This window comes from Mauremys reevesii, linkage group 14 (assembly GCF_016161935.1).
Source record: "Mauremys reevesii isolate NIE-2019 linkage group 14, ASM1616193v1, whole genome shotgun sequence".
Classification (NCBI taxonomy): Eukaryota; Metazoa; Chordata; order Testudines; family Geoemydidae; genus Mauremys; species Mauremys reevesii.
Genome location: NC_052636.1, coordinates 19,990,439 through 20,013,519, shown reverse-complemented (window position 1 = coordinate 20,013,519; position 23,081 = coordinate 19,990,439). Strand labels below are relative to the sequence as shown.

Below are 23,081 nucleotides of genomic sequence, written 5' to 3'. Positions count from 1 at the left end.
AGTCGGGATTTCCCCCAACAGTGCCCCACAGGGGTCCAGGGTCAGCTCCAGCACAGGCCACACAGGAAGGCTTCATGCTCGAGCTGCAGTGCATGCTGGGAGGCTCTAGGCCGGGCTCCCCGTGGCAGGAGAGAAGAAGACGACTCGGCCCCTGGAGGGGCAGGCTGGGGCTTCCTGGATCCCATTTGCTCACAGCCAGTGCCCTGCCCCCACTCCCATGTCATCAATGGCGCCCCCAGGTCAGCCAGAATGGAGCAGCGGTTTTCACTGCACCAAGTCCACTTACGGCTTACAGGGAACTCCCAAACCCCCCACAGCCCACCATGTCGGCCAGAAAGGAGCCCACTCAGCCTCGCCATTGCTGCTTTTCCTTCCCCCCAGAACCCCGCTTCTCCTGGGCTGCAAGGAGCCATCCCTGGGATGCCAACAGGCAGCCACAGGGGTCTATCTCCCAGCAGCCAACCGCACCTCCATGGGTTTGGCCCTCAGAAGGGCAGGTGGGGGTTTCCTGGATCCCAGTTGCTCACAGCCAGCCCAGCCTCCATCTCTAAAACCATCAGTCATGCCCCCAGGTTGGTCGTAAAGGAGCAGCCATTCTCCACTTGGACTCAACTTTGCTTGTTTTCCTTTCACCCAGACCCCCCCTTCTTCTCCTGGGCTGCAAGGAGCCATCCCTGGGATGCCAAGAGGCAGGCACAGGATTCTGCCTCCCAGCAGCCAACCGCACCTCCCCCGGGTTTGCAGAATGAATGGTGACGCTCTACTAACCCCATTTAGCCACACCGAGGCGCTTAGCTTCTGCCCTGCCTTCCTCAGCTCAACGTTCCTCTTTTGCCCCATTCCTGCCTCACTTCTTCCTTTGGCAAGTCACGCAGAGGAGGCCAGCAGGAAGAGCCGGCCTCCACCGGCCAACCTCCAACAGCAGAGGAGGCCAAGCCACAAGCCTCCAAAAGGTAACACGCCGCACTCCTCTAGGTTCTCCAGCCTGATGCCCAGGTGCTTTCTCCACTGCTGTCAGCACCCTCTGTCATGCAGGGGTTGGAGTTATCCCAGGGACAGGCCAATAGGAGAAGGAGGAGGCCTTCCTGAACAGCAAGGGGATCTGGGAAAAGGAAGCCAGCATGTTTCTGCCTGGTTTTGAGCCAAGGACCTTTTGCGTGTTAGGCAAACGTGATAACCACTACACTACAGAAACTCCATCTGCTTGCCTGTTGCTCATCCTGACACAGACCGATGGACAAACCTAGAGAAAGTGGTGACAGCCCTTCAATAGGTCAGCTGGCGGAGCAGAGGACTGGAGCGGGCACTCAGGAAGTCGTCCTTACGTCGCCCTTGTGACTCCAGCTTGAGGGAGAGCTTCTTTTTCTTCCCCTTGCTGACAAAGAGCAAGAGAAGAATGAAAGGTCAGGTGGGCCAACTCAGTGCAGAAGCCCATGCTGCCTTTTCCTGCTGCATAGCCTGAAATGAGGGACTCGTGGCAGTTAAAGGAACTGCTGCACTTTCAGAAAACATCCCACCTGTGCACAAAGGGGGACAGAAGAGCCTGTTAGTCTAGCACGTTCCCAACTGAACTACTTCAGCAGCTGCTCGGTTTCTTTTTGGCCTCCTGCTTTTCTGTCTGGGATGTTGTTGTCAGCTGTGGCACAGAAAAAGGACGTCATTGCGAGCGGCCCATGAAGACAAGATTCACTTTTGCCTTCCTTGCTCGGCTTTACTCGCTTCCTCGCCCTATTCCTGCCTTAGTTCCTGGGTTACCTGAAGGCGACGGGGGCCAGCAGTACCAGGAGGAAGTTGGGCAGCTAGACCGTGGTGGCAAAAGTCCTGCCGCCACTTGCCACCCCACTCTCTTCTCCCAGCGTCACATATTGGCCACCAGGGACTTGGGGCCCAGCAGCGCAATGGAAGGCAGTGCACAGAGCCACCCTCGCCTTGAAGCTCCGGCTCATTAAACCACATCTTCAGTCGCTGATGGCCAATGAGAGACCGACATGGCTTGCTATTTTAGTACTTGGAAATGCCATTGGTCAGTCACTGGATCTCTGTAATGCTGTTACAGAACAAATGAACATAGAATCACAGTGTGACATACGATACCTTTGGGGGAGCGGCTGTAACCCCCATAATGCTCATTTTCATATCATCCTGATCTTACATATAGAGCATGACTTGTAAGGTATCAGGGAAAGGATATGATCTGCTGAAAGTCATTTCTCTCCCCATAGATGTAGACCATTCATGCATATGAAGTTATGAGAATTGTGCAGTGTGGTTGTCACTGTGCTGCAAGGTGGGGGAGTCGGCCAAATATTAGCTCCCCAGTGGCAACAGCAAGGAAAGTAACCAACACCCAGACAGGGTGTCAAACAACCATCGACAGCCATTGCCCAGCAAGGGAGCTACAATGCAATGACTCACCTGCATGAGGACACCCCAGGGGAATTGCTCAGACTTGCTTGGAGAGACGCAGTGATGCTCACCTGACTCTGAAGGGGGGAGGGGGGGCAAAGCCATGAGGGAAGAAAGGACATGATAAAAGGAGAGACATTTGCTAGGCTTTATCTCTCTCTGCCACCTACATCTACAGACACCCCCACACCAAGCAACTGAAGCGCTGATGAAAGGGGAGAGCCTGGCTGAAAAGCCACCAGCCAGCCTGTGGTGAGATGCATCTAAGTTTGTAAGGTTACTGAAAGGGTTAAGGTCAGCTTAGAATTAAAAGCAATGAGGAGTCCGGTGGCACCTTAAGGACTAACAGATTTATTTGGGCATAAGCGTTCGTGGGTAAAAAGCCCACTTCTTCAGATGCATGGAGTGAAAATTGCAGATAGAGGCATAAATATAGATTGGAACATGAAGTGATGGGAGTTACCGTACAAGGGGAGAACCAGTGTTGAAGGCTAATTCAGTCAGGGTGGATGTGGTCCTCTCCCCATAATTGATGGGGAGGTGTCAATACCAAGAGAGGGAAAATTGCTTTTGTCGTGAGCCAGCTACTCCCAGTCCTTATTCAAGCTCAAATTAATGGTGTTAAGTTTGCAAATCAATTGTAACTCTGCAATTTCTCTTTGAAGTCTGTTTTTGAAGGTTTTTTGAATGGCTACTTTGAATTATTGGGTGTAAATGTGCTATTGACTATACAAGTCCCATATGGTCTTGTGATTTAGATGCCTGGTTTTCGCCTGGGTTCAATTCCCAGTGTGGGAACAGTGCAGAGCTTTTGCTCAGAGGGGAGGCAGGAAATGAAAGGAATGGGAAGGGATCCTGCCAGCAGGGGAGTTGGACAGTGTTGGAAGGGGAACCCAGAAGTGGGGGTGGGGCAGTGGTCTTGTGGGAGATGAGGGAAGGATCCCAGCTCTGTGGGAAGTCGACATTCTGGAGAGCACAGGCCTGGCATGGGGGGTGGGAAGAGTGAGTGTGTCCCTCTAAACTCACCACCGGCAGACTAGGCAGGCTTGGAAGAATTACGTATTTGTTGGTAAATGTCAATTTCTGTGTAAAAACACAACCCAATGGCAAAATCTTTCCATCAATAATAATCAAAAACAACAGATGGGCAAAGTAAGAAACATGTTGCTTGAGAACTTATCCTGTTCTAATCCTCTAGGGTTCCCTTTTGCCTTAGGCACCACCACGTGGGCATTTCATATTCCTCCTCATTTTCACACAGACATACAATTTCCTTTGCACAGATCCATGAACAGCAAAACCTCCCTGTGTCTATTGTCTGAGCAAGGGCACTCGATTCCACTGAAACCTTCTCTCCCGCAATGGCAATGGTCAGACAGAGGGAATGCATCCACCTTCCCCCTGGCAGTGAGATATTCACTCTCCTCTTCATGCTGCTGTTGTTATTCCATGAGTCATCAAGGATGGAATAAAAAGCTGAGTTTCTCCAGGGTGAGGAAAGAACGGAGCCACCAACGCCCTCAAAAATCTCAGTGCCCAGAGAAAACCTGCCTCTGTTATTGGACTCCCAGAGGTGCTGGCAATACAACGGGAAAAGGGACTGTCTGAATTGCCAAGGCAGGGAATGAACAATCTACAGCAACATCATTAACCACAAACACACCCTCATCATGCTCCAGCCAGTAGGGAAATGGGCAGGAATTCTTGCGGTTCAGCCATGGCCACACGTACAGAGCTGCACAGCAGTGAGTGCGCTGGGGAAGCTGGTCTGAGCAAACAATTTGTAATGACCCTTCAGTGAGAACAGAACCAGAGTGTAGAAAGGCCCCTGTGTTAAGTGGCTGTGGCTGAGGCCTTAGTTAGCTGGGCTAGAAAACCATGGGTGCCTTTCTGTGAAGGTTTGATCCTTGCCAGCTAGGCAAGGCTGGTGTGTGGTGTCTCCATGGCTGCACTTCCAGGGTCTGATCACAACAGTGCCACAGGGAGCCAAGCCTAGACATATTCAGAGGCTAAGGCCAGGTCAATGTTTCAAACAGTGAGTCTAGGCTGCTGCAGCTCAGTAATGGAGATGCTCTGTGCCAGGATTTCTCAAACGTCCTTTCACTGCAACCTCCTTCTGCCAAAATAACTTAATACATAGCCCTGGAAAGAGAGACCAAGCACCTCCACTCGGGGGGGGGAGTGCCAAAGACTGAGCCCCGGTGGGGGGAGGGCAAAACCAAAGCCTGAGGGATTCAGCCCTGGGTGGGGGGGCTCAGACTTTTGGCTTCAGCCCCAGGACCCAACAAGTCTATACCAGCCCTGGTGACCCCATTAAAACAGGGTCATAACCCACTTTGCGGTCCTGACCCATAGCTTGAGAACCACTGCTCCATGCTGAGGGGGGAGAGTTTTCCTGTTGGTGTAGTCAATCCACTTCCCCAGGAGGTGGCAGCTCTGTCATGGGGAGAAGCTATATCAGTGGGGGTGCAAGCTGTGGTGTTTACCACATTTAAGAAGTTTAATCAAACCCCATTTTTTAAACCACCTGTGGTCTGGGAATGGCAAAGGAGCTCGATGAAGCAGGGTCTGTCCTTCAAAGTCCTGGAGATCACGATTCCATACTCCTGTTGTAATGGGGGTATAGCTCAGTGGTAGAGTGTTTTTGATTGCAGATCAAGTGGTCCTTTGTTCAAACCCAGGTGCCCTCTTAAAGAAAAGAAAAACATTTCCATTCTCCATTATGTTCAGGAGCTCCACCATATGAGGATGCTTGAAATGAATGTGAATACTCAACATTTTGCTGTCCAAATGCATAAAAACCTAGCAAAGCTGTCCATCTGCTGAAATCAGTTCCAATCCTCTAAGTGTTTAGTTTATGTTTTCATCAATTAAACAAAGGTATCATTCCCTGAAGCAGAGCACAAGTTTGAAATACAGGCAGCATAGAGCCAATATTCATAATGTCAACTACAAAAAATGATACACATCTAGAGATAGCATCATTATCATCAGCCAATCAGAACCTCTCCATAGACCCCTTACACGACCACTTCTCTGTAATATTGGCTGCAAATATAGAACAGTGGTCACAACGGTGATCTATACAGTTACAGATTATGTCAATAATGTCACAGGAGGTGACACAGCATCAGTGAGACTGATACTGGAATACTGCCTCCAGTTTTGGTGTCCTCATTTGAAAAAGATGTTGTGAAACTGGAGCTGCGGCAGCAAAGAGCCACCAAAGGTTCTGAGGGCTGGAGAAAAATGCCTTCTAGTGAGCTATTGAAAGAGCTCAACCTGTTTAGCTTATCAAAAGAAGATTGAAAGGTGAGTTCATTGAAGTGCCTTAATGGAGAGAAAAGATTGGCTATTTAGGGCTCTTGAATCGAGCAGAGAAAGGCATAACAAGACCCAATGGCTGGAAGGTGAAAAGAGACAAATTCATATTACAACTAAGGCACAAAAATTCAACACTGACGATGATTCACCACAAGAACAAGCTACCAAGGAAAGTGGTGGATTCTCCATCTCCTGATGTCATTTCATGAAGACAAGATGCCTTTCTGGAATGTGTTTGCCCCAAAAGTAGCTATTGTGTCATACAGGAGGCCTGTGATATGCAGGGGGTCAGATTAGATGCTCTAATGGTCTCTTCTGGCCATAAAGGAAGGACATTAGGAAAAACTTTTTCACTTTGAGGATGGTGAAGCATTGGAATGGGTTACCTAGGGAGGTGATGGAATCGCCTTCCTTAGAGGTTTTTAAAGTCAGGCTTGACAAAGCCCTGGCTGAGATGATTTAGTTGGTTTGGTCCTGCTTTGAGCAGGGGGTTGGACTAAATACCTCCTGAGGTCCCTTCCAACCCTGAGATTCTATGATTCTATGATAAAGTTGACTAATTTCTGAAAAACTGAGTGTAGCATTGGGAGCAGCGTCTGATGTTTCCCTGTCCAGCCGGCTTGCTGCCTAGAACGAACGCTCCTTGAGTGGGGTGATCCACAGGGAGTAGCTCAAACCTCCAAAGTGCCTGGCCAGGGGCAGGACATTAGCCCAGCAAGGGAGGGGTGTGGCAGTGACATCACAAAGGCTTTTTGCAGGACCTCAGACTATTGGTCAAAGGCAGTGGGGAGGTGGTGACCTCACAAAGAGATGCTGACATCAGCCAGGCAGGACAGGGGCGAGGGGCCAGGGAAACCTCAGAGACCCCTGTGGCTTAGCTGCAGCAAGTCTCCTTCTCCAGGTCTCTCTTTGAGGACTGAGAGAGTATTCGGGTTCACGGACGTGAGCGCCAGGAGGAACCTCTTTCGAGTTTTCTCCTTCTCTTTTAGTGATTTTACTAGAAAACAGCCATCCCTGTTTAGAAGGTAAGAGCCTCCTGGAGGTTTGAAACCTGTTCAGTCTGATCCATCTGGTGACAGTTGAATTCTAGGCATGGAAAACACGAGCTTAAGGAGGCAGAACTTTATTCCGCACCTGGGATTTTGTCCCTTAGAATCACTGGGGACATTAGGGTTTGTTCTTTTTGCTTCACCTTTTCCTCCATCCATCCCTCCCTCCTTTCTCTTCTTCTCTTGCTTCCTTTATCCTTTTACCTGATCCCCTCCCAACACCAGGAGGTGTGTGTGTGTGTGTTGCGGGGGAGTGCTCTGCAGCTCCCACTGTGGGAGGTCCACCCAAAAATGTGAGGCTGAAATAGTGCTCGGGCAGTGATCCCACCAGTGACCTGGGCCATCCTTTGGGCTCTCTGGTGAGAACCCTCAGCCTCCCGTCCTCAGTCTCTACCCTGATTGGCTGAGCAGGGGGTTATTGACAGGGAGGAGACTCAGGTCCTTGTTGGTCTCTTTCAAGACCAAGGAAATAAGTCAGAACCAGTTCTATGTTTGATGAATTTTGCTGCTTCTCTGCATTAATGGTCTCTGAGCAGTTCATGATTCTCTCTAACCTTGCAGTTCTCCTCAAATACTTGCTGAATAATTCCTGTCACTGTTGTTGGTCTGGAGCTCATCAGAGCACTTTATTCAGGTCATTCAATGTATGAAATTCAAGATCCGATGGTTAGTTTGAAAATCAGGGCTCCTGGGTCCTATTCCCAACTCTGCCCCTGACTGGCTGTGTGACCTCCGACAAGTCAATTCTCCTTTCTCAGCCTTAGCTTCTCCCTCTTTTGAGTCGGGATAATAATGATCTGCTCCTACCTACCTCACTGTGGGTGGAGGCAGGGCCGGCTCTAGGTTTTTTGCCGTTCCAAGCAAAAAAAATTTTGGCTGCCCCCACCCCAGCCCTGGGGTCCCCCCCACACGCTCCTGCCAACCGAGCCCTGGGCTTCGCCCCATACACCCCGTGCCAACAACATAGGTTTGTTCTCCCCAGTCCGCTCAGGCTGAGCTGCTCCCGTTTATACTCCGTCTCCAGTCGGAGCATGCCCAGAGAGGGTGAGGGGGTGTGGCCTCTTCAGCCCACAGGGTGCAGTTAACCCTAGCAGTGCCAGGTCAGGGTGGATGCACCTCATCACAGACAGCATTTCCCAAATGTTTGGATTAGCTAGGAGATCTCTTCAGGAGTAACCTCCTGTAGGGACTGGGTCACGAACACCTTGGGAACCAAATACCTGGGCGTTTTCCTAGTTCCAAATCACTTGCTGTGGAATTCTATCCCTGGATCATCTGAGACAATATTGACTTAAACAACTGAACTACCCTGTGACCATGTGCACTTACTTCGGTCAGTTTCACCCATTTGGGGTCTGCTGCTGTTCACCTTTTCAGAGTGGAAATTTAAACATACAACTGTTTCTCTGATAATATGTCCAACAGCTTGGGGTATTCTCTCCTGTTGACTGAACTGCATTTGAATTTTATTCATGTCATCATGCAGGAATAGGGGGAAAAACAAACCTGAAGTAAAAAAATGGTAATTTGTCTGAAATTTCACAAAAAATCTGAGCTACATTCTATCCAACAAAACTAACGTGTAGTTATATGACCAAGGAGCCTTCATGAAAGATAGAAAACCCATATCACAGAGAGGTAGAAGACACTTTCATTTTAATTTAAAGTGAAATTCCAGACTAGGTTACATCTCATGTCTCATAATCAGGATGAGAGATTCTCCCATGATCCACTGAAACCTGCTTCACCCGGCGCTTTCTCATGCATCCGACGAAGTGGGTATTCACCCACGAAAACTCATGCTCCAGAAGTCTGATAGTCTATAAGGTGCCACAGGATTCTTTGCTGCTTTTACAGATCCAGACTAACACGGCTACCCCTCTGATACCTCTCTCATTAGTGTTATTTACAGGAGTTATAGCACTTTCATAACGGGAGAAAAAACAACCGACCTTCCCAGAAGCGGCTTTGCCATTTAGGGAAAAGGGGATTTGAACGGTGCTTGGGATCCACTTGAAATCCCTTTCCAAGTCTGACACTTATCTCCTGCCAGACTGACTCTGATTTAGGATCAAAGACGTACAAGCACCATTCCCAAGCATGGACAGCCAAAAACATGACCCCACCAGACACGTTGGGAAGTGAAGGAATTCGAAGGGGTGAACTGTGCATGGCTCAGGCACAAGGTAACAGTTCTGGGGTGATGGGGAAGGATGGAATGTCTGAGTCGCCCCATCTCCTTCCAGTGTCACAGAGCCTAAAATGACCCTTATTTCCCTGACACCGTTTCAGCTCTTCATCATATTTAAATATATTTTAAATGAGAAAAAAAAGTCAACAAAATAACTGCTGTTCTGCACAATCCAGGGTAATGTGAGAACAACTGGGAATGAGACAATCTGTCCTCAAAGAGGAACTTGACGTCTCTAACAATAACTTTGCACTGGGAGGAGGAGTACAAATGTGAATCTCCAGGTTTGTTTAGACAAGGAAATGTGACGGTGATTAGGTCAGATCAGGAGGAAATGTGCTAGATAACCGCACTGACTATCCATAGCCCATGTCTTTACTGCAAGAATAGCTGTCTTATTACATCAGGAAAGTGAACTCAAGCTAGCTAATTCCACGGCAACCACAGTGATGAGACCCAGGTAGATTTTATCTCAACGTAGCTGGTTGAAGACACCCCCCATCTCCCCCACCTGGGGTGATGACATTCCTGGTAGAAAAGACACACACTCCCATGACTCGCAGGACAATGGAGTTGATACAAAGGACCACAGGATCCACCCCAAAGACGGGCGAGCTTCAAAAGTGGGCAACTCATGTGTGGGAGCTGAGGTACTACAATGTGCAAAAGATGCAAACAGCCTTAACACTCACTACCTGGGAACTGTCAAAAGAATTAAAGAAAAAATCTCCTGACAGCTCTAGAGAAGGTTTTTATGAAGTTTATCTCCTTTACGGATTCTCTGATGTTTAGAAAGGCCTGAGCTATGAGTGAAGCTTTTCCCGCACTCACTGCATTCATAGGGTTTCTCTCCGGTGTGGATCCTCTGATGCATAGTAAGGTTTGAGCTCCGAGAGAAGCTTTTTCCACACTCGCAACATTCGTAGGGTCTCTCTCCTGTGTGGACTCTCTGGTGAGAGATAAGGGAGGAGAAGTGACTGAAACTTTTCCCGCACTCACGGCATTCATAAGGTCTCTCTCCTGTGTGGACCCTCTGATGCCTAGTAAGGTTTGAGCTTCGGGTGAAGTTTTTCCCACACTCACAGCATTCGTAGGGTCGCTCTCCCGTGTGCGTTGTCTGATGAGAGATAAGGGCTGATCTCTGAGTGAAGCTTTTCCCGCACTTGCAGCATTCATAGGGTTTGTCTCCTCTGTGTATTTGCTGATGCCTACTAAGGACTGAGGTACGATTGAAGCTTTTCCCACACTCACAGCATTTGTAAGGTGTCTCTTTCGTGTGGATTATCTCATGTCGAATAAGGGTTGAGCGGTAATGGAAGTTTTCCCCACACTCACTACACGTAGTCTCTCGCTTTTCCGTGAGGATTTTCTCCTGGGACGTAGTTTCCTTGAGGTCCCTGTGAGTTCCCTGACAATTAATGGGTTCATCCACTCTCTCCTCTGAGTGGTTTCCCTGCTCTCTCTCTGGTCTGTGGTAATTTTCACCAGCTTTTCCCTGCTCACAGGGGCTGGACACGTTCCCTTTGGCTCTTCGCAGTAATTCCCCATGCGCTTCGGCGAGCTCAGCATCTTCCTGGTGAGGATTCTGCTCCTCGCTCTCCCTCACCACCCCATCACCTGCTAGAAGAGAGGAGAAATCTCAGAATTGGGGATGGAAAGGCAGAGAGCAAACCCAAGTAAGTGCTGGAGAGACAGAAAATAAAAATCAGGGACTGAACCCCCCCCCCAAACTCTTCCCCACAGGGGACAGGGGACAATTCTGCTCCCCACCCAGGACCAGCCTTTAGGGGGGGCCGTACAGGTGCCCCACCCAAGGGGGTGCCGGGTGCAGGGTTTGGATTCCCACCAGGTACACGCATATTCGTTCACCTAAAGGTGGCGTGTCAGGTGTCTGTCGAGGAACTAGTTAGGTAGGTCTTAGGTAGCTCTTAAAAGCTTTGCCAGTCCAGTTCTATTGTTTAAGGCTGTGAAAAAGTGCACACACGCATGCGCACACACGCACACCATCCAACATGGCTCTGCTGGCCAAAGCTCAATTACAGATACAGCTATAGCGGCAAAAGCATCCATTTTTTAAAACAGGAAACTAAATGCTCATAAGCTACATTAATGCAGAATTAAGGTTGCCCAGTGCTGTCTCCTGCCTTGCACCATATGGACGGTGAGTAAACTTAAACCTCTGCAGACCAGGAAAAGAAAAGTTAATGTAAACTTTCCCCCAACCCTTAACCCTGGAGCTGGCCAGAACCAGGGAGAATGGTTCTGTGTGGGCCGTGCAAAGGTTAACCAACTGCCACAGGGACTCAGGTATTCAGCTCAATGCAGCAGTAACGGGATGAATTCTATGGTCTGTGGTATAAAGGACGTCAGAGTAGACGACCTAATAGTCACATCTGGCCTTAAAATCTATGAACCTATAATTGATCCGAGGAAAGACTAAGACATTGTCTGTGCTGTGCTCACAGGTGGGAATCCCAGCATCTATCCGCATGCCTCCAGCTGTGTGCACTGGGCCAGCTGTAGCTGTGACTGGTTGACGGAGGGATGGGTTGCAGCAGCTGGGCAGAGCTGTGCCTGTGCTATGCAGAGAGGTGCATGTGAAACTTGGGGGGCAATTCTGCCTCATTTCCATGCTGAGTGTTGTAGGCTTTGTCAGCAAAGCTGCCCAAGGGCGTGTTCTCGCCATGGGGATTGTCAGCACCCTGGGGGCGTATGTTGAGTGACCTGTGGGGCTTAGTGAGGGGTAAGTGAAGGCAGTGACTCACAAGGAAAACTCAGGTTGAGGACAAGGGGGTAGTAACACTGTGCAAGTCTCAGCTGGCCTGTGTGCAGGAGGTTCAGTACTGGAGAGCAGGCCAGGGGGAGGAAGCTGCTGTTTGCTATGATGGAGTTGAACCCGAATATTATCTTAGCAAAGAGAAGAACATGTTAGACATTCTGCTGTACTGCTCTGTTCCCAGAGCGCTCTGCAACAGGGGAGGGGAGAGGGCTAGTGTGGGTGTCTCTGGCATGTCGGGGTGATGCTGAAACAGGGCAGAGCAGAGGTGGCATCGGGGGAGTGGCAAGAACCTTAACTCTGCATTTCTCCTTCTAAAAACCGAAGGAACAGGAATCCTTACCCAGCGAGGTCACATTCTCACAGTTCTCCTGCATGACCTCCCTGTAGAGGGCTCTCTGAGTGGGGTCCAGCAGAGCCCCCTCTTCCCTGGTGAAATACACAGCCACCTCCTCGAAGGTCACCGGCCCTGAAAGAGCAAGAGTCCCACACTCAGTACCTGCTGCCCCACTCACAGCCCCACTATTCATGGAGGGAAGGAGCCAATCAAATGGAAGCTCTGAGAGAGTCAGCAGAGTCCTATCCCCACACTGCTGAGAGCAGCCAGGAGACATCTGGGTGAGGGGACCAAGTGAGAGCCCCTTGTCTCTCCCAGCAGATCCACCACAGACCTACTAGCCAGAGACTGATACAGGAGATGGAGTACCCAGTAGGGTCCAGGCACAGCCCCATGGCAGGGAACCCTAACACCCTCCCCACTGCCAGCAGCTGGATGTGAGGGGCCGGGACATCTTTCCTACACCTCCCTGCTGGGTGCCCCGTTTCCATGTCACACCAGCCCCTGGCTAGCAGGCTGAGGGTTCAGCACTGGAAACCTGGTCAGTTTTCCCAGCCCTGCCCAGGGAGTTGCTTTGTCTGTTTCCTGTTTCACAAATTAGGGAATTTTCTCCCCCAACACCCAAGTGTTTGTTCTGAGGATCTAGGGCCATGTTAACATAAGAACATAAGAAAGGCCGTACCGGGTCAGACCAAAGGTCCATCCAGCCCAGTATCTCTCTACCGACAGTGGCCAATGCCAGGTGCCCCAGAGGGAGTGAACCTAACAGGCAATGATCAAGTGATCTCTCTCCTGCCATCCATCTCCATCCTCTGACGAACAGAGGCTAGGGACACCATTCTTACCCATCCTAGCTAATAGCCATTTATGGACTTAGCCACCATGAATTTATCCAGTCCCTTTTTAAACATTGTTATAGTCCTAGCCTTCACAACCTCCTCAGGTAAGGAGTTCCACAAGTTGACTGTGCACTGCGTGAAGAAGAACTTCCTTTTATTTGTTTTAAACCTGCTGCCTATTAATTTCATTTGATAACCCCTAGTTCTTGGATTATGGGAATAAGTAAATAACTTGTCCTTATCCACTTTCTCCACATCACTCATGATTTTGTAGACCTCTATCATATTCCCCCCTTAGTCTTCTCTTTTCCAAGCTGAAGAGTCCTAGCCTCTTTAATCTTTCCTTGTATGGGACCCTCTCTAAACCCCTAATCATTTTAGTTGCCCTTTTCTGAACCTTTTCTAGTGCTAGAATATCTTTTTTGAGGTGAGGAGACCACATCTGAACACAGTATTCGAGATGTGTGCGTACCATGGATTTATACAAGGGCAATAAAATATTCTCTGTCTTATTTTCTATCCCCTTTTTAATGATTCCTAACATCCTGTTTGCTTTTTTGACCGCCTCTGCACACTGCGTGGACGTCTTCAGAGAACTATCCACGATGACTCTGAGATCTTTTTCCTGACTCGTTGTAGCTAAATTAGCCCCCATCATGTTGTATGTATTGTTGGGGTTATTTTTTCCAATGTGCATTACTTTACATTTATCCACATTAAATTTCATTTGCCATTTTGTTGCCCAATCACTTAGTTTTGTGAGATCTTTTTGAAGTTCTTCACAATATGCTTTGGTCTTAACTATCTTGAGCAGTTTAGTATCATCTGCAAACTTTGCCATCTCACTGTTTACCCCTTTCTCCAGATCATTTATGAATTGAATAGGATTGGACCTAGGACAAGTCCCAGCAGATTTGTCACACTGTGTCCCCACTCCCTATCCTCACCCAGGGTATTCCCTGCCCCCCTCCAGACCTAACTCCCCAGAAGTTGCCACCTCTTCAGTATTTCCTGCCCCTCTCCCTCCAGTAGGAACCCACCAGCAACCCCCCAATAACCCCTACCTGAGCTGGCTCCACTGCAGCCATTTCTCTTCCCTGTCCCATGGGAGGCTGGGACAAGCTGGAGCAAGAGGTGGGCGTCATTCTGCAGCCTGGCAGGGCGAGAAGGGCAGTTGTGGAGGTTTCAGAACAGGCTTCAGTTCATTTCACATCACGATTCCCCCAGGCCCTTTCCCTGCAGACAGAGATTGTAGATTCTGCCAGGCTGGGAACATGCTCAGTCCCCACAGTGCAGCACAGACCTGGCCCCTGACCCCTCCTGTCCCCCTTGTGCTTCCCCCAGCAGCAGTAACCAACCAAGACATTTTGAAGCCCTCCCAGCAACAGGGTGTGACTCAAACCCTGGACCAGACCAGACCCAAAGGAGCCCCCTTGGGGGGGGGGTCCCCCTGACCCCAGGGCAGCGCACTCCTGCCGCAGGGGGAACAGGGAGAGTCCGGGGCTGGTTCTTCCTCTCTCTGCCCCTCACCTCGGTCACAGGGAAGTGACCCTGGGCAGGAAGGCTGCAGTGAGTGTGCCGGGGGGGGGGGGGTGTCAGAGATCTGGGAACCTGCCCCCCCCTCTAATTTCTCCTCACACCCTCTCCCGTCCCCTCCCCCCCTTCCCTAGCGCCCTGCCCCGGGCTGGGAGCCGGGGTCACCGCCCCGTTCCCGGGCTCTCTCCCCGCGGCTGCCCCGCTCCGCCCGTGCGGGGAAGGGGGCACCGGGCGGGGGGACCCGCTTCACCCCCCCGGTACCGGGCACAGCAGAGCCGGGGGGGGGGGCGGCTCAGACTAGCTGCGGGAAGGATCCTCCCGGCCTCAGCGCTGCAGCAGCTCCGGGCCCCCGGGGGCAGCGATGGGGGGGGGCACCGCGCAGAGCCGGGACCTGCCCCGCCCCCCGGGCTCGGTCACCGGGAGCCTCAGCAGAGCCCGGGGCAGTTTCTAGCCGGAGAAACCCCCGGCCGTGCCCGGAGGGGTTAATGCCGGGCTCCCCCCCCCCCGCACAGACCCCGCGGGGGAAGCAGCAGCTGCTCCGCTCCCAGCTCCCGATGGAGGCAGCAGCGTCTGGTCTCTCCGGAGCTGCCGGGGGCTGATGGTCCCGGTTCTTTGTTCTCCCTCCCGGCTCCTGCCTCCTCCCTCCCGGCACCTCCCCCGCTCCCAGCTGCCCCAGCCCCTCCCTGTGCCCCGCAACCCCCCCCCCCCACTCCCAGCTGCCCCAGCCCCTCCCTGAGCCCCGCAACCCGCCCCCGCTCCCAGCTTCCCCAGCCCCTCCCCGTGCCCAGCAACCCCCCCCCGCTCCCAGCTGCCCCAGCCCCTCCCTGTGCCCCCAACCCGCCCCAGCTGCCCCAGCCCCTCCTGTGCCCTGCAACCCGCCCCCAGCTGCCCCAGCCCCTCCCTGTGCCCCTGCAACCCCTCCCAGCTGCCCCAGCCCCTTCCTGTGCCCTGCAACCCCCCCGCTCCCAGCTGCCCCAGCCCCTCCTGTGCCCAGCAACCGCCCCCGCTCCGCCAGCCCCTGCCCGTGTCCTGCAACCCCTGCTCCCAGCTGCCCCAGCCCCTCCCTGCAACCCCCTCCCAGCCGCTCCAGCTGCCAGGGGCGGGAGCTGCTGCCCCCGCTGTCGGGGGGGGCTCACCCCGCCCCCCAGGCGCAGGGGGGGAGCACCTGAGCGGAGCCTGCCCAGCAAACAGCTGATCGCAGCTGCGCCCAGGCCGCCCCCGGGGAAAAGCTCCGCGGAGGAGGCGCCACAAGCTGCCGGCAGCGGGTCATTCCCGGGGGGGCCGAGCACCCGCCTGCAGCCGCCGCGGCCGCAGCCTCCTCCCCCCCCGGAGCCCCCACGGGAGGGGGGGAGCAGCCTCCCCAGCCGGGGCTCAGGGCATTGGGGTGCCGGGGCTCCCCTGCGCACGCCTGGGCCCGGGACACTCACACACACACTCTGCCCCAGGGCCCCTGGTGCCCAGAGACCGACCAACCCCGCCTGCCCCCACCCTTCCCGCCTGCAGCTCCGGCCCCGCCCCGCCCCGCCCCGCCAGCCGCACCCAGGGGAGCCCCGGGCCCCAGGCTCTGTCCCCACCTGGAGCCCAGCGGGCCGGGGGCAGCTCCTGCTGCAGCTGAGAACAGCGGCTCCAGCGCTGCTGGCAGCACGTGGCCACCAGGGATCAGCTGCTGAGCCCGGGCTCCTGCGTCACAATGTGCCTGAGCCCCGCCCCCAGGAGCTGCCCTGCCCCGGCTGTGCCAGAGCCCTGCCCCAGGAGCTGCCCTGCCCCGGCCTGTGTCAGAGCCCCGCCCCAGGAGCTGCCCCGCCCCGGCCTGTGACAGAGCCCCGCCCCAGGAGCTGCCCCGCCCCGTCTGTGCCAGAGCCCCGTCCCCAGGAGCTGCCCCACCCGGGCTGTGCCACAGCCCCGCCCCAGGAGCTGCCCCGCCCCGGCCTCTGCCAGAGCCCCGCCCCAGGAGCGGCGCCGCCCACGGCCTGTGCCTGAGCCCCGCCCCCAGGAGCTGCCCCGCCCCCGGCCTGTGACAGAGCCCCGCCCCCAGGCTGTGCCAGAGCCCCGCCCCAGGAGCTGCCCCGCCCCAGGCTGTGCTAGAGCCCCGCCCCCAGGAGCTGCCCCGCCCCCGGGCTGTGCCAGAGCCCCGCCCCCAGGAGCGGCCCCGCCCATGGGCTGTGCCAGAGCCCCGCCCCCGGAGCTGCCCCCCCCGCTTTGTTCTCCGGCCACCTTCGTCCCCGCACCCCCTGCTCCCAGCTGCTCCCTTCCTGTGTCTGCAATCACCCCCCGGGTGGGCTGCAGCACTCACTGGGGCTGTCTCCAGTGGCTGAAGTTGCCTCCATCTCTGATCACCCGGAGGGGAACAAAGAGAGGAGATGGGCCTAGGGTGTGAAAGCAGAATTGGGGGCAGGGAAAGAAGGACTGTTTGGAAAGGTGGAAAGGAAACCCTGTCGCTGCTCCTGGGTGCTCCAGATGGAGTCAGAAGCAGTTGGGCAGCAGAGGCTCAGTCCCAGTGTTGGACAGGGATTGTACAGCACCTAGCACAATATGGGGTCCTGATCTCAGTCATGGTCTGTGCAGCACCTGGGAGCCCTGATGTCTCTTTCCTCATCACAGGCACTGGGAATGGAGTGAGGGAAACCTCAGCACCTGAAGGGTTAATGCAGCCCTGTGTGCAACCCCTGCTAGGGTGACCAGACAGCAAATGTGAAAAATCGGGACAGGGAGTGGGGGTAATAGGAGCCTATAAAAAGGCCCAAAATCGGGATATCCGGTCACACTAGTCCCTGCTGCGCTCACGAGGGGTTGAGAGTTGTAGTAATAACAGCAGCAAAGAGTCCTGTGGCACCTTATAGACTAACAGACGTATTGGAGCAGGAGCTTTCATGGGTGAATCCCCACTTCATCAGATGCACCAATAGTCCCATATGGTCTAGTGGTTAGATTCCTGGTTTTCACCCAGGTGACCTGGGTTCAACTTCTGGTGTGGGAACAGTGCAGAGCTTTTGCCCAGAGTGGAGACAGGAAATGAAAGGAACAAGAAGGGATCCTGCCAGCAGGGGATTTGGACAGTGTGGGGAGGGGATCCCAGAAGTGGGGGTGGGGGGCAGAGGTCTGAGCGGAGACCAGGGAAGGATCCCAGCAGTGTGGGAAGTTGAGAGCACAGGCCTGGCCTGGGGACCTGGAAGAGTGAATGTGTCCCTCTAAACCCACCAACTGCAGACTAGGCAGGACTGGAAGAATTACATATTTGTTGGTAAATGTCAATTTCTGTGTAAACGCACAACCCAATGGCAAAATATTTTCATCGATAATTATCAAATTGGCAGATGGGCAGAGTAAGAAACATGCTGCTTGAGAACTTACCCTGTTGTAGGAACAGCAGTGATCTGTGTGCTCCATATAACCTGTATGCCCAAAAGGTCGGTTACACTCCCCCCCCCCGCCCCGCCCCGCCCCATCTCCTCTCCCTCTCTGAATGCCTGTGAAGTGGCTTTCCCCCTCCCCACCTCCTGCAATGCTTGTGGGATGAAGGGGCTGGTTGAACAGCTGCAAGATCAGAAGAGCTCCTAGATAGACAAGGTGTCTGGGACTCTCATTAGGCAGCATTGTGAAAGCACAGCTGAGCACAGGGCCCCTTCCCCTTTTAAGGACCTGAACCTCATGGCCTGCGACTAGAGATTACTTGGATGCATCCGGTGGGTCACACTCCACCTCAGCCAGTGTCCATGCAGGGTCCCTGCTCTGGGTGTGTGAGTGCTGCCTAATGAAAGTCCCAGACACCTTGTCTACCTGGAAGCTCTTCTGATCTTCAACCAGCCCATTCATCCCCCAAGCATTGCAGGAGAGAGCGGGAGGAGGAGGGGGAAAGCCACTTCACAGGCATTCAGAGAGGGAGAGGAGACAAAAGCGAGGGGGAGGGGAAGTATAACAGACCTTTTGAGCATAGAAATCACTGCTGTTCCTACAACAGCAGGGACAGGCCACTAGGAGCTGAGAAAAGGAAGCCACCATGTTTCTGCCTGGCTTTGAACGAGGGACCTTTTGCATGTTAGGCAAATGTGATAACCACTACACTACAGAAACTCTGTCACAGGGCTCTGCCCCTCCCTTCATAAGAACAGAAGAATGGCCATAGTGGGTCAGACCAAAGGTCCATCCAACCCCATATCCTATCTGCCAACAGTGGTCAATGCCAGGTGCCCAAGAGGGAGTGAACCTAACCGGAAATGATCAAGTGATCTCTCTCCTGCCATCCATCTCCACTTTCTGACAAACAGAGGCTAGGGACACCATTCCTTACCCATCCTGGCTAATATCCATTAATGGACTTAACCTCCATTAATTTATCTGCAAAAAGAACAAAGAGAACATGTGGCACCTTAGAGACTAACAAATGTATTTGAGCATAAGCTTTTGTGGGCTAAAACTCACTTCATCGGATGCATGCAGTTAAAAATTCAGTAGGAAGATATATATACACACAGAGAACGTGAAAAAATGGGTGTTGCCATACACACTATAACGAGAGTGATCAGTTAACATGAGCTGTTATCAGCAGGAGAAAAAAACCTGATTTTGGGAGGGGAACAGGAGAAAGGACAAAGGAAGCAAGAGACGAAGAGAAAAGAGGGATCAGACAGTGGATGGAGCAAGAGGTGAAACAAAAAGGACAAACCCTTATGTCCCCCGTGATTCTAAGGGACAAAATCACAGGTGCAGAATAAAATTCTGCCTCCTTACCCTTGTGTTTTCCATGCCTAGAATTCAACTGTCACCAGATGGATCAGACTGAACAGGTTTCAAACCTCCAGGAGGCTCTTACCTTCTAAACAGGGACGGCTGTTTTCTAGTAAAATCACTAAAAGGGAAGGAGAAAACTCGAAAGAGGTTCCTCCTGGTGCTCACGTCCGTGAACCCGAATACTCTCTCAGTCCTCAGAGAGAGACCTGGAGAAGGAGACTTGCTGCAGCAAAGCCACAGGGGTCTCTGAGGTTTCCCTGGCCCCTCGCCCCTGTCCTGCCTGGCTGATGTCAGCATCTCTCTGTGAGGTCACCACCTCCCCACCACCTTGGACCAATAGGCTGAGGTCCTGCAAAAGGCCTTTGTGATGTCACTGCCACACCCCTCCCTTGCTGTGCTAATGTCCTGCCCCTGGCCAGGCACTTTGCAGGTTTGAGCTACTCCCTGTGGATCACCCCACTCAAGGAGCGTTCGTTCTAGGCAGCAAGCCGGCTAGACAGGAAAACATCAGACGCTGCTCCCAATGCTGCACTCAGTTTTTCAGAAATTAGTCGACTTCATGGCCAGAAGAGACCATTAGAGCATCTAATCTGACCCCCTGCATATCACAGGCCTCCTGTATGGCACAAGAGCTACTTTGGGGGCAAACACATTCCAGAAAGGCATCTAGTCTTCATGAAATGACATCAAGAGATGGAGAATCCATCACTTTCCTTGGTAGCTTGTTCCTGTGGTGAATCATCCTCGCTGTTGAATATTTGTGCCTTTGTTGTAATATGAATTTGTCTCTTTTCATCTTCCAGCCATTGGGTCTTGTTATGCCTTTCTCTGCTTGATTCAAGAGCCCTTTAATTCCCAAATCTTTTCTCTCCCTGAAGGCACTTCAACACTTCAATGAAGTCACCTTTCAATCTTCTTTTGATAAGCTAAACAGGTTGAGCTCTTTCAATAGCTCACTAGAAGGCATTTTTCTCCAGCCCTCAGAACCTTTGGTGGCTCTTTGCTGCCCCAGCTCCAATTTCACAACATCTTTTTCAAATGAGGACACCAAAACTGGAGGCAGTATTCCAGTATCAGTCTCACTGATGCTGTGTCACCTCCTGTGACGTTATTGACATAATCTGTAACTGTATAGATTACCATTGCGACCACTGTTCTATATTTGCAGCCAATATTACAGAGAAGTGGTCGTGTAAGGGGTCTATGGAGAGGTTCTGATTGGCTGATTATAATGATGCTATCTCTAGATGTGTATCATTTTTGTAGTTGAAGTTATGAATATTGGCTCTCTGCCGGCTCACCCGCCCCCTCGCCACTGCCCACCCACTCGCCTCCTCAGCCCCCCTCCCTCACCTGCTATTGTGTCATACAGGAGGCCTGTGCAGGGGGTCAGATTAGATGCTCTAATGGTCTCTACTGGCCGGAAAGTCGACTAATTTCTGAAAAACTGAGTGTAGCACTGGGAGCAGCATCTGATGTTTTCCTGTCTAGCTGGCTTGCTGCCTAGAACGAACGCTCCTTGAGTGGGGTGATCCACAGGGAGTAGCTCAAACCTCCAAAGTGCCTGGCCTGAGGCAGGACATTAGGCCAGCAAGGGAGGGGTGCAGCAGTGACATCACAAAGGTTTTTTGCAGGACCTCAAACTATTGGTGGGGAGGTGGTGACCTCACAGAGAGATGCTGACATCAGCCAGGCAGGACAGGGGCGAGGGGCCAGGGAAAGCTCAGAGACCCCTGTGGCTTTGCTTCAGCAAGTCTCCTTCTCCAGGTCTCTCTTTGAGGACTGAGGGAGTATTCGGGTTCACGGACGTGAGCGCCAGGAGGAACCTCTTTTGAGTTTTCTCCTTCCCTTTTAGTGATTTTACTAGAAAACAGCTGTCCCTGTTTAGAAGGTAAGAGCCTCCTGGAGGTTTGAAACCTGTTCAGTCTGATCCATCTGGTGACAGTTGAATTCTAGGCATGGAAAACATGAGCTTAAGGAGGCAGAATTTTATTCTGAACTTTATTTGATCCCCACCAATGACCTGGGCCATCCTTTGGGCTCTCTGGTGAGAACCCTCAGCCTCCCGTCCTCAGTCTCTACCCTGATTGGCTGAGGAGGGGAGTTATTGACAGGGAGGAGACTCAGGTCCTTGTTCTCTTTCAAGACCAAGGAAATAAGTCAGAACCAGTTCTATGTTTGACGAATTTTGCTGCTTCTCTGCATTAATGGTCTCTGAGCAGTTCATGATTCTCTCTAACATGATTCTCCTCAAATACTTGCTGAATAATTCCTGTGCACTGTTGTTGGTCTGGAGCTCATCTGAGAGCATTTTATTCACGTCATTCAGTGTCTGAAATTCAAGATCCAATGGTTAGTTTGAAAATCAGAGCTCTTGGGTCCTATTCCCAACTCTGCCCCTGACTGGCTGTGTGACCTCAGACAAGTCAATTCTCCTTTCTCAGCCTCAGCTTCTCCCTCTTTCAAGTAGGGATAATAATGATCTGCTCCTACCTACCTCACGGTGGGTGGAGGCAGGGCCGGCTCTAGGTTTTTTGCCGTCCCAAGCAAAAAATTTTTTGGCTGCCCCCACCCAAGCCCTGGGCTCCCCACTGCACCTCCCTGCCACCCCAGACCTGGGCTCTGCCCTCCACCCACACCCCTGCCACCCCAGCCCTGGGCTCTGCCCCCACATACCCCATGCTGCCCCAGCTCTTGGCTCCGCCCTTTCCCCCCTACTGCTCCCCCACCGACACCCCCACCACCACCCCAGCCCTGGGCTCTGCCCCTCCACCTGCACCCCCTGCCACCCCAGGAGGTGTGTGTGTGTGGGGGGGGAAATTCCAGATCTTTCCACCTTATTCCAAATTCCTACTAAGGCGCCACTTTGGGGGAATGTGCTCAGTGGGGGAGCGGCAGCCCCCCCTGCTCCCTCCTAGCTACGCTCCTGCTTGTGGGGGCCCCTGCAAGACCCAGGGCCTGGGGCAAATTGCCCCACTTGCCCCCACCTCTGGGCGGCCCTGCTAGCAGCTCTTCTGGGAGCGCAGGGGAGGAATGACTCCCCCTTCTCTAGCTTCTCCCCGTGGGGCTCTGGGGAGCAGGGAGGGTTGTGTGATAAATTCCATCCAACTCCCCCTTTGATCCAAGCCGAGGGGCGTCTCAGCCTCCACGATCCCCTTGGCAGGGGCAAACAAGGGATGTTTTCCACTGCCCAGGAGACCCAGCCAGGGACTCAAGGCAGCCCCAGACTTTCCCTTTCTCCCTTCTGGGAAATCAAGTTCAAGTTCTACAAGGAGCTAAAGAAGCCTCAACCCCGCATCTGAATTAATGTCAGTTTCTCACTGCCCGACACAAACAAATGTCATTTCAATCCCAGGTGAGTCCACGTCAGTCATTCCTCAGCCCGATTCCTTCACCCTCCTGCCTTAGCTTAGGCATTGCGCGATCCTGTGGGCATTTCATGTCCCTCCTCAGTTTCACACAGAGACACAATTTCCTTTGCATGGATCCATGAACAGCAAAACCTCCCTGTGTCACTTGTCTGAGCCAGGGCATTCGATTCCATTGAAACCTTCTCTCCTGCAATGGCAATGGTCAGACAGAGGGGACGTGGCCACCTTCAGCCCTGGCAGTGAGATATTCACTCTCCTCTTTCTTCATGCTGATGTTGTTATTCCATAAAACATGAACCATGGAATAAAAGCTGAGTTGGAAAAGAGAAGACTAAGGTTGGAAAAGAGAAGACTAAGGGGGAATATGATAGAGGTATATAAAATCATGAGTGATGTTGAGAAAGTGGATAAGGAAAAGTTATTTACTTATTCCCATAATACAAGAACTAGGGGTCACCAAATGAAATTAATAGGCAGCAGGTTTAAAACAAATAAAAGGAAGTTCTTCTTCACACAGCGCACAG

The 23,081-nt window shown here is 52.5% G+C and overlaps 1 protein-coding gene across 1 annotated transcript in view; it reads right to left on the bottom strand.

Moving 5' to 3' along the window:
* Nucleotides 1-9,754: 9,754 nt before the first annotated feature.
* LOC120381554 (zinc finger protein 3-like) overlaps nucleotides 9,755-23,081 on the bottom strand; it is a gene marked incomplete at its 3' end in the record, with an annotated part of 28,635 nt that continues 15,308 nt past the window's right edge. The window contains exon 3 of the mRNA XM_039499726.1: nucleotides 9,755-9,985. Coding sequence (XP_039355660.1) covers nucleotides 9,755-9,985 — 231 coding nt within the window. The remainder of the gene's footprint in view (nucleotides 9,986-23,081) is intronic.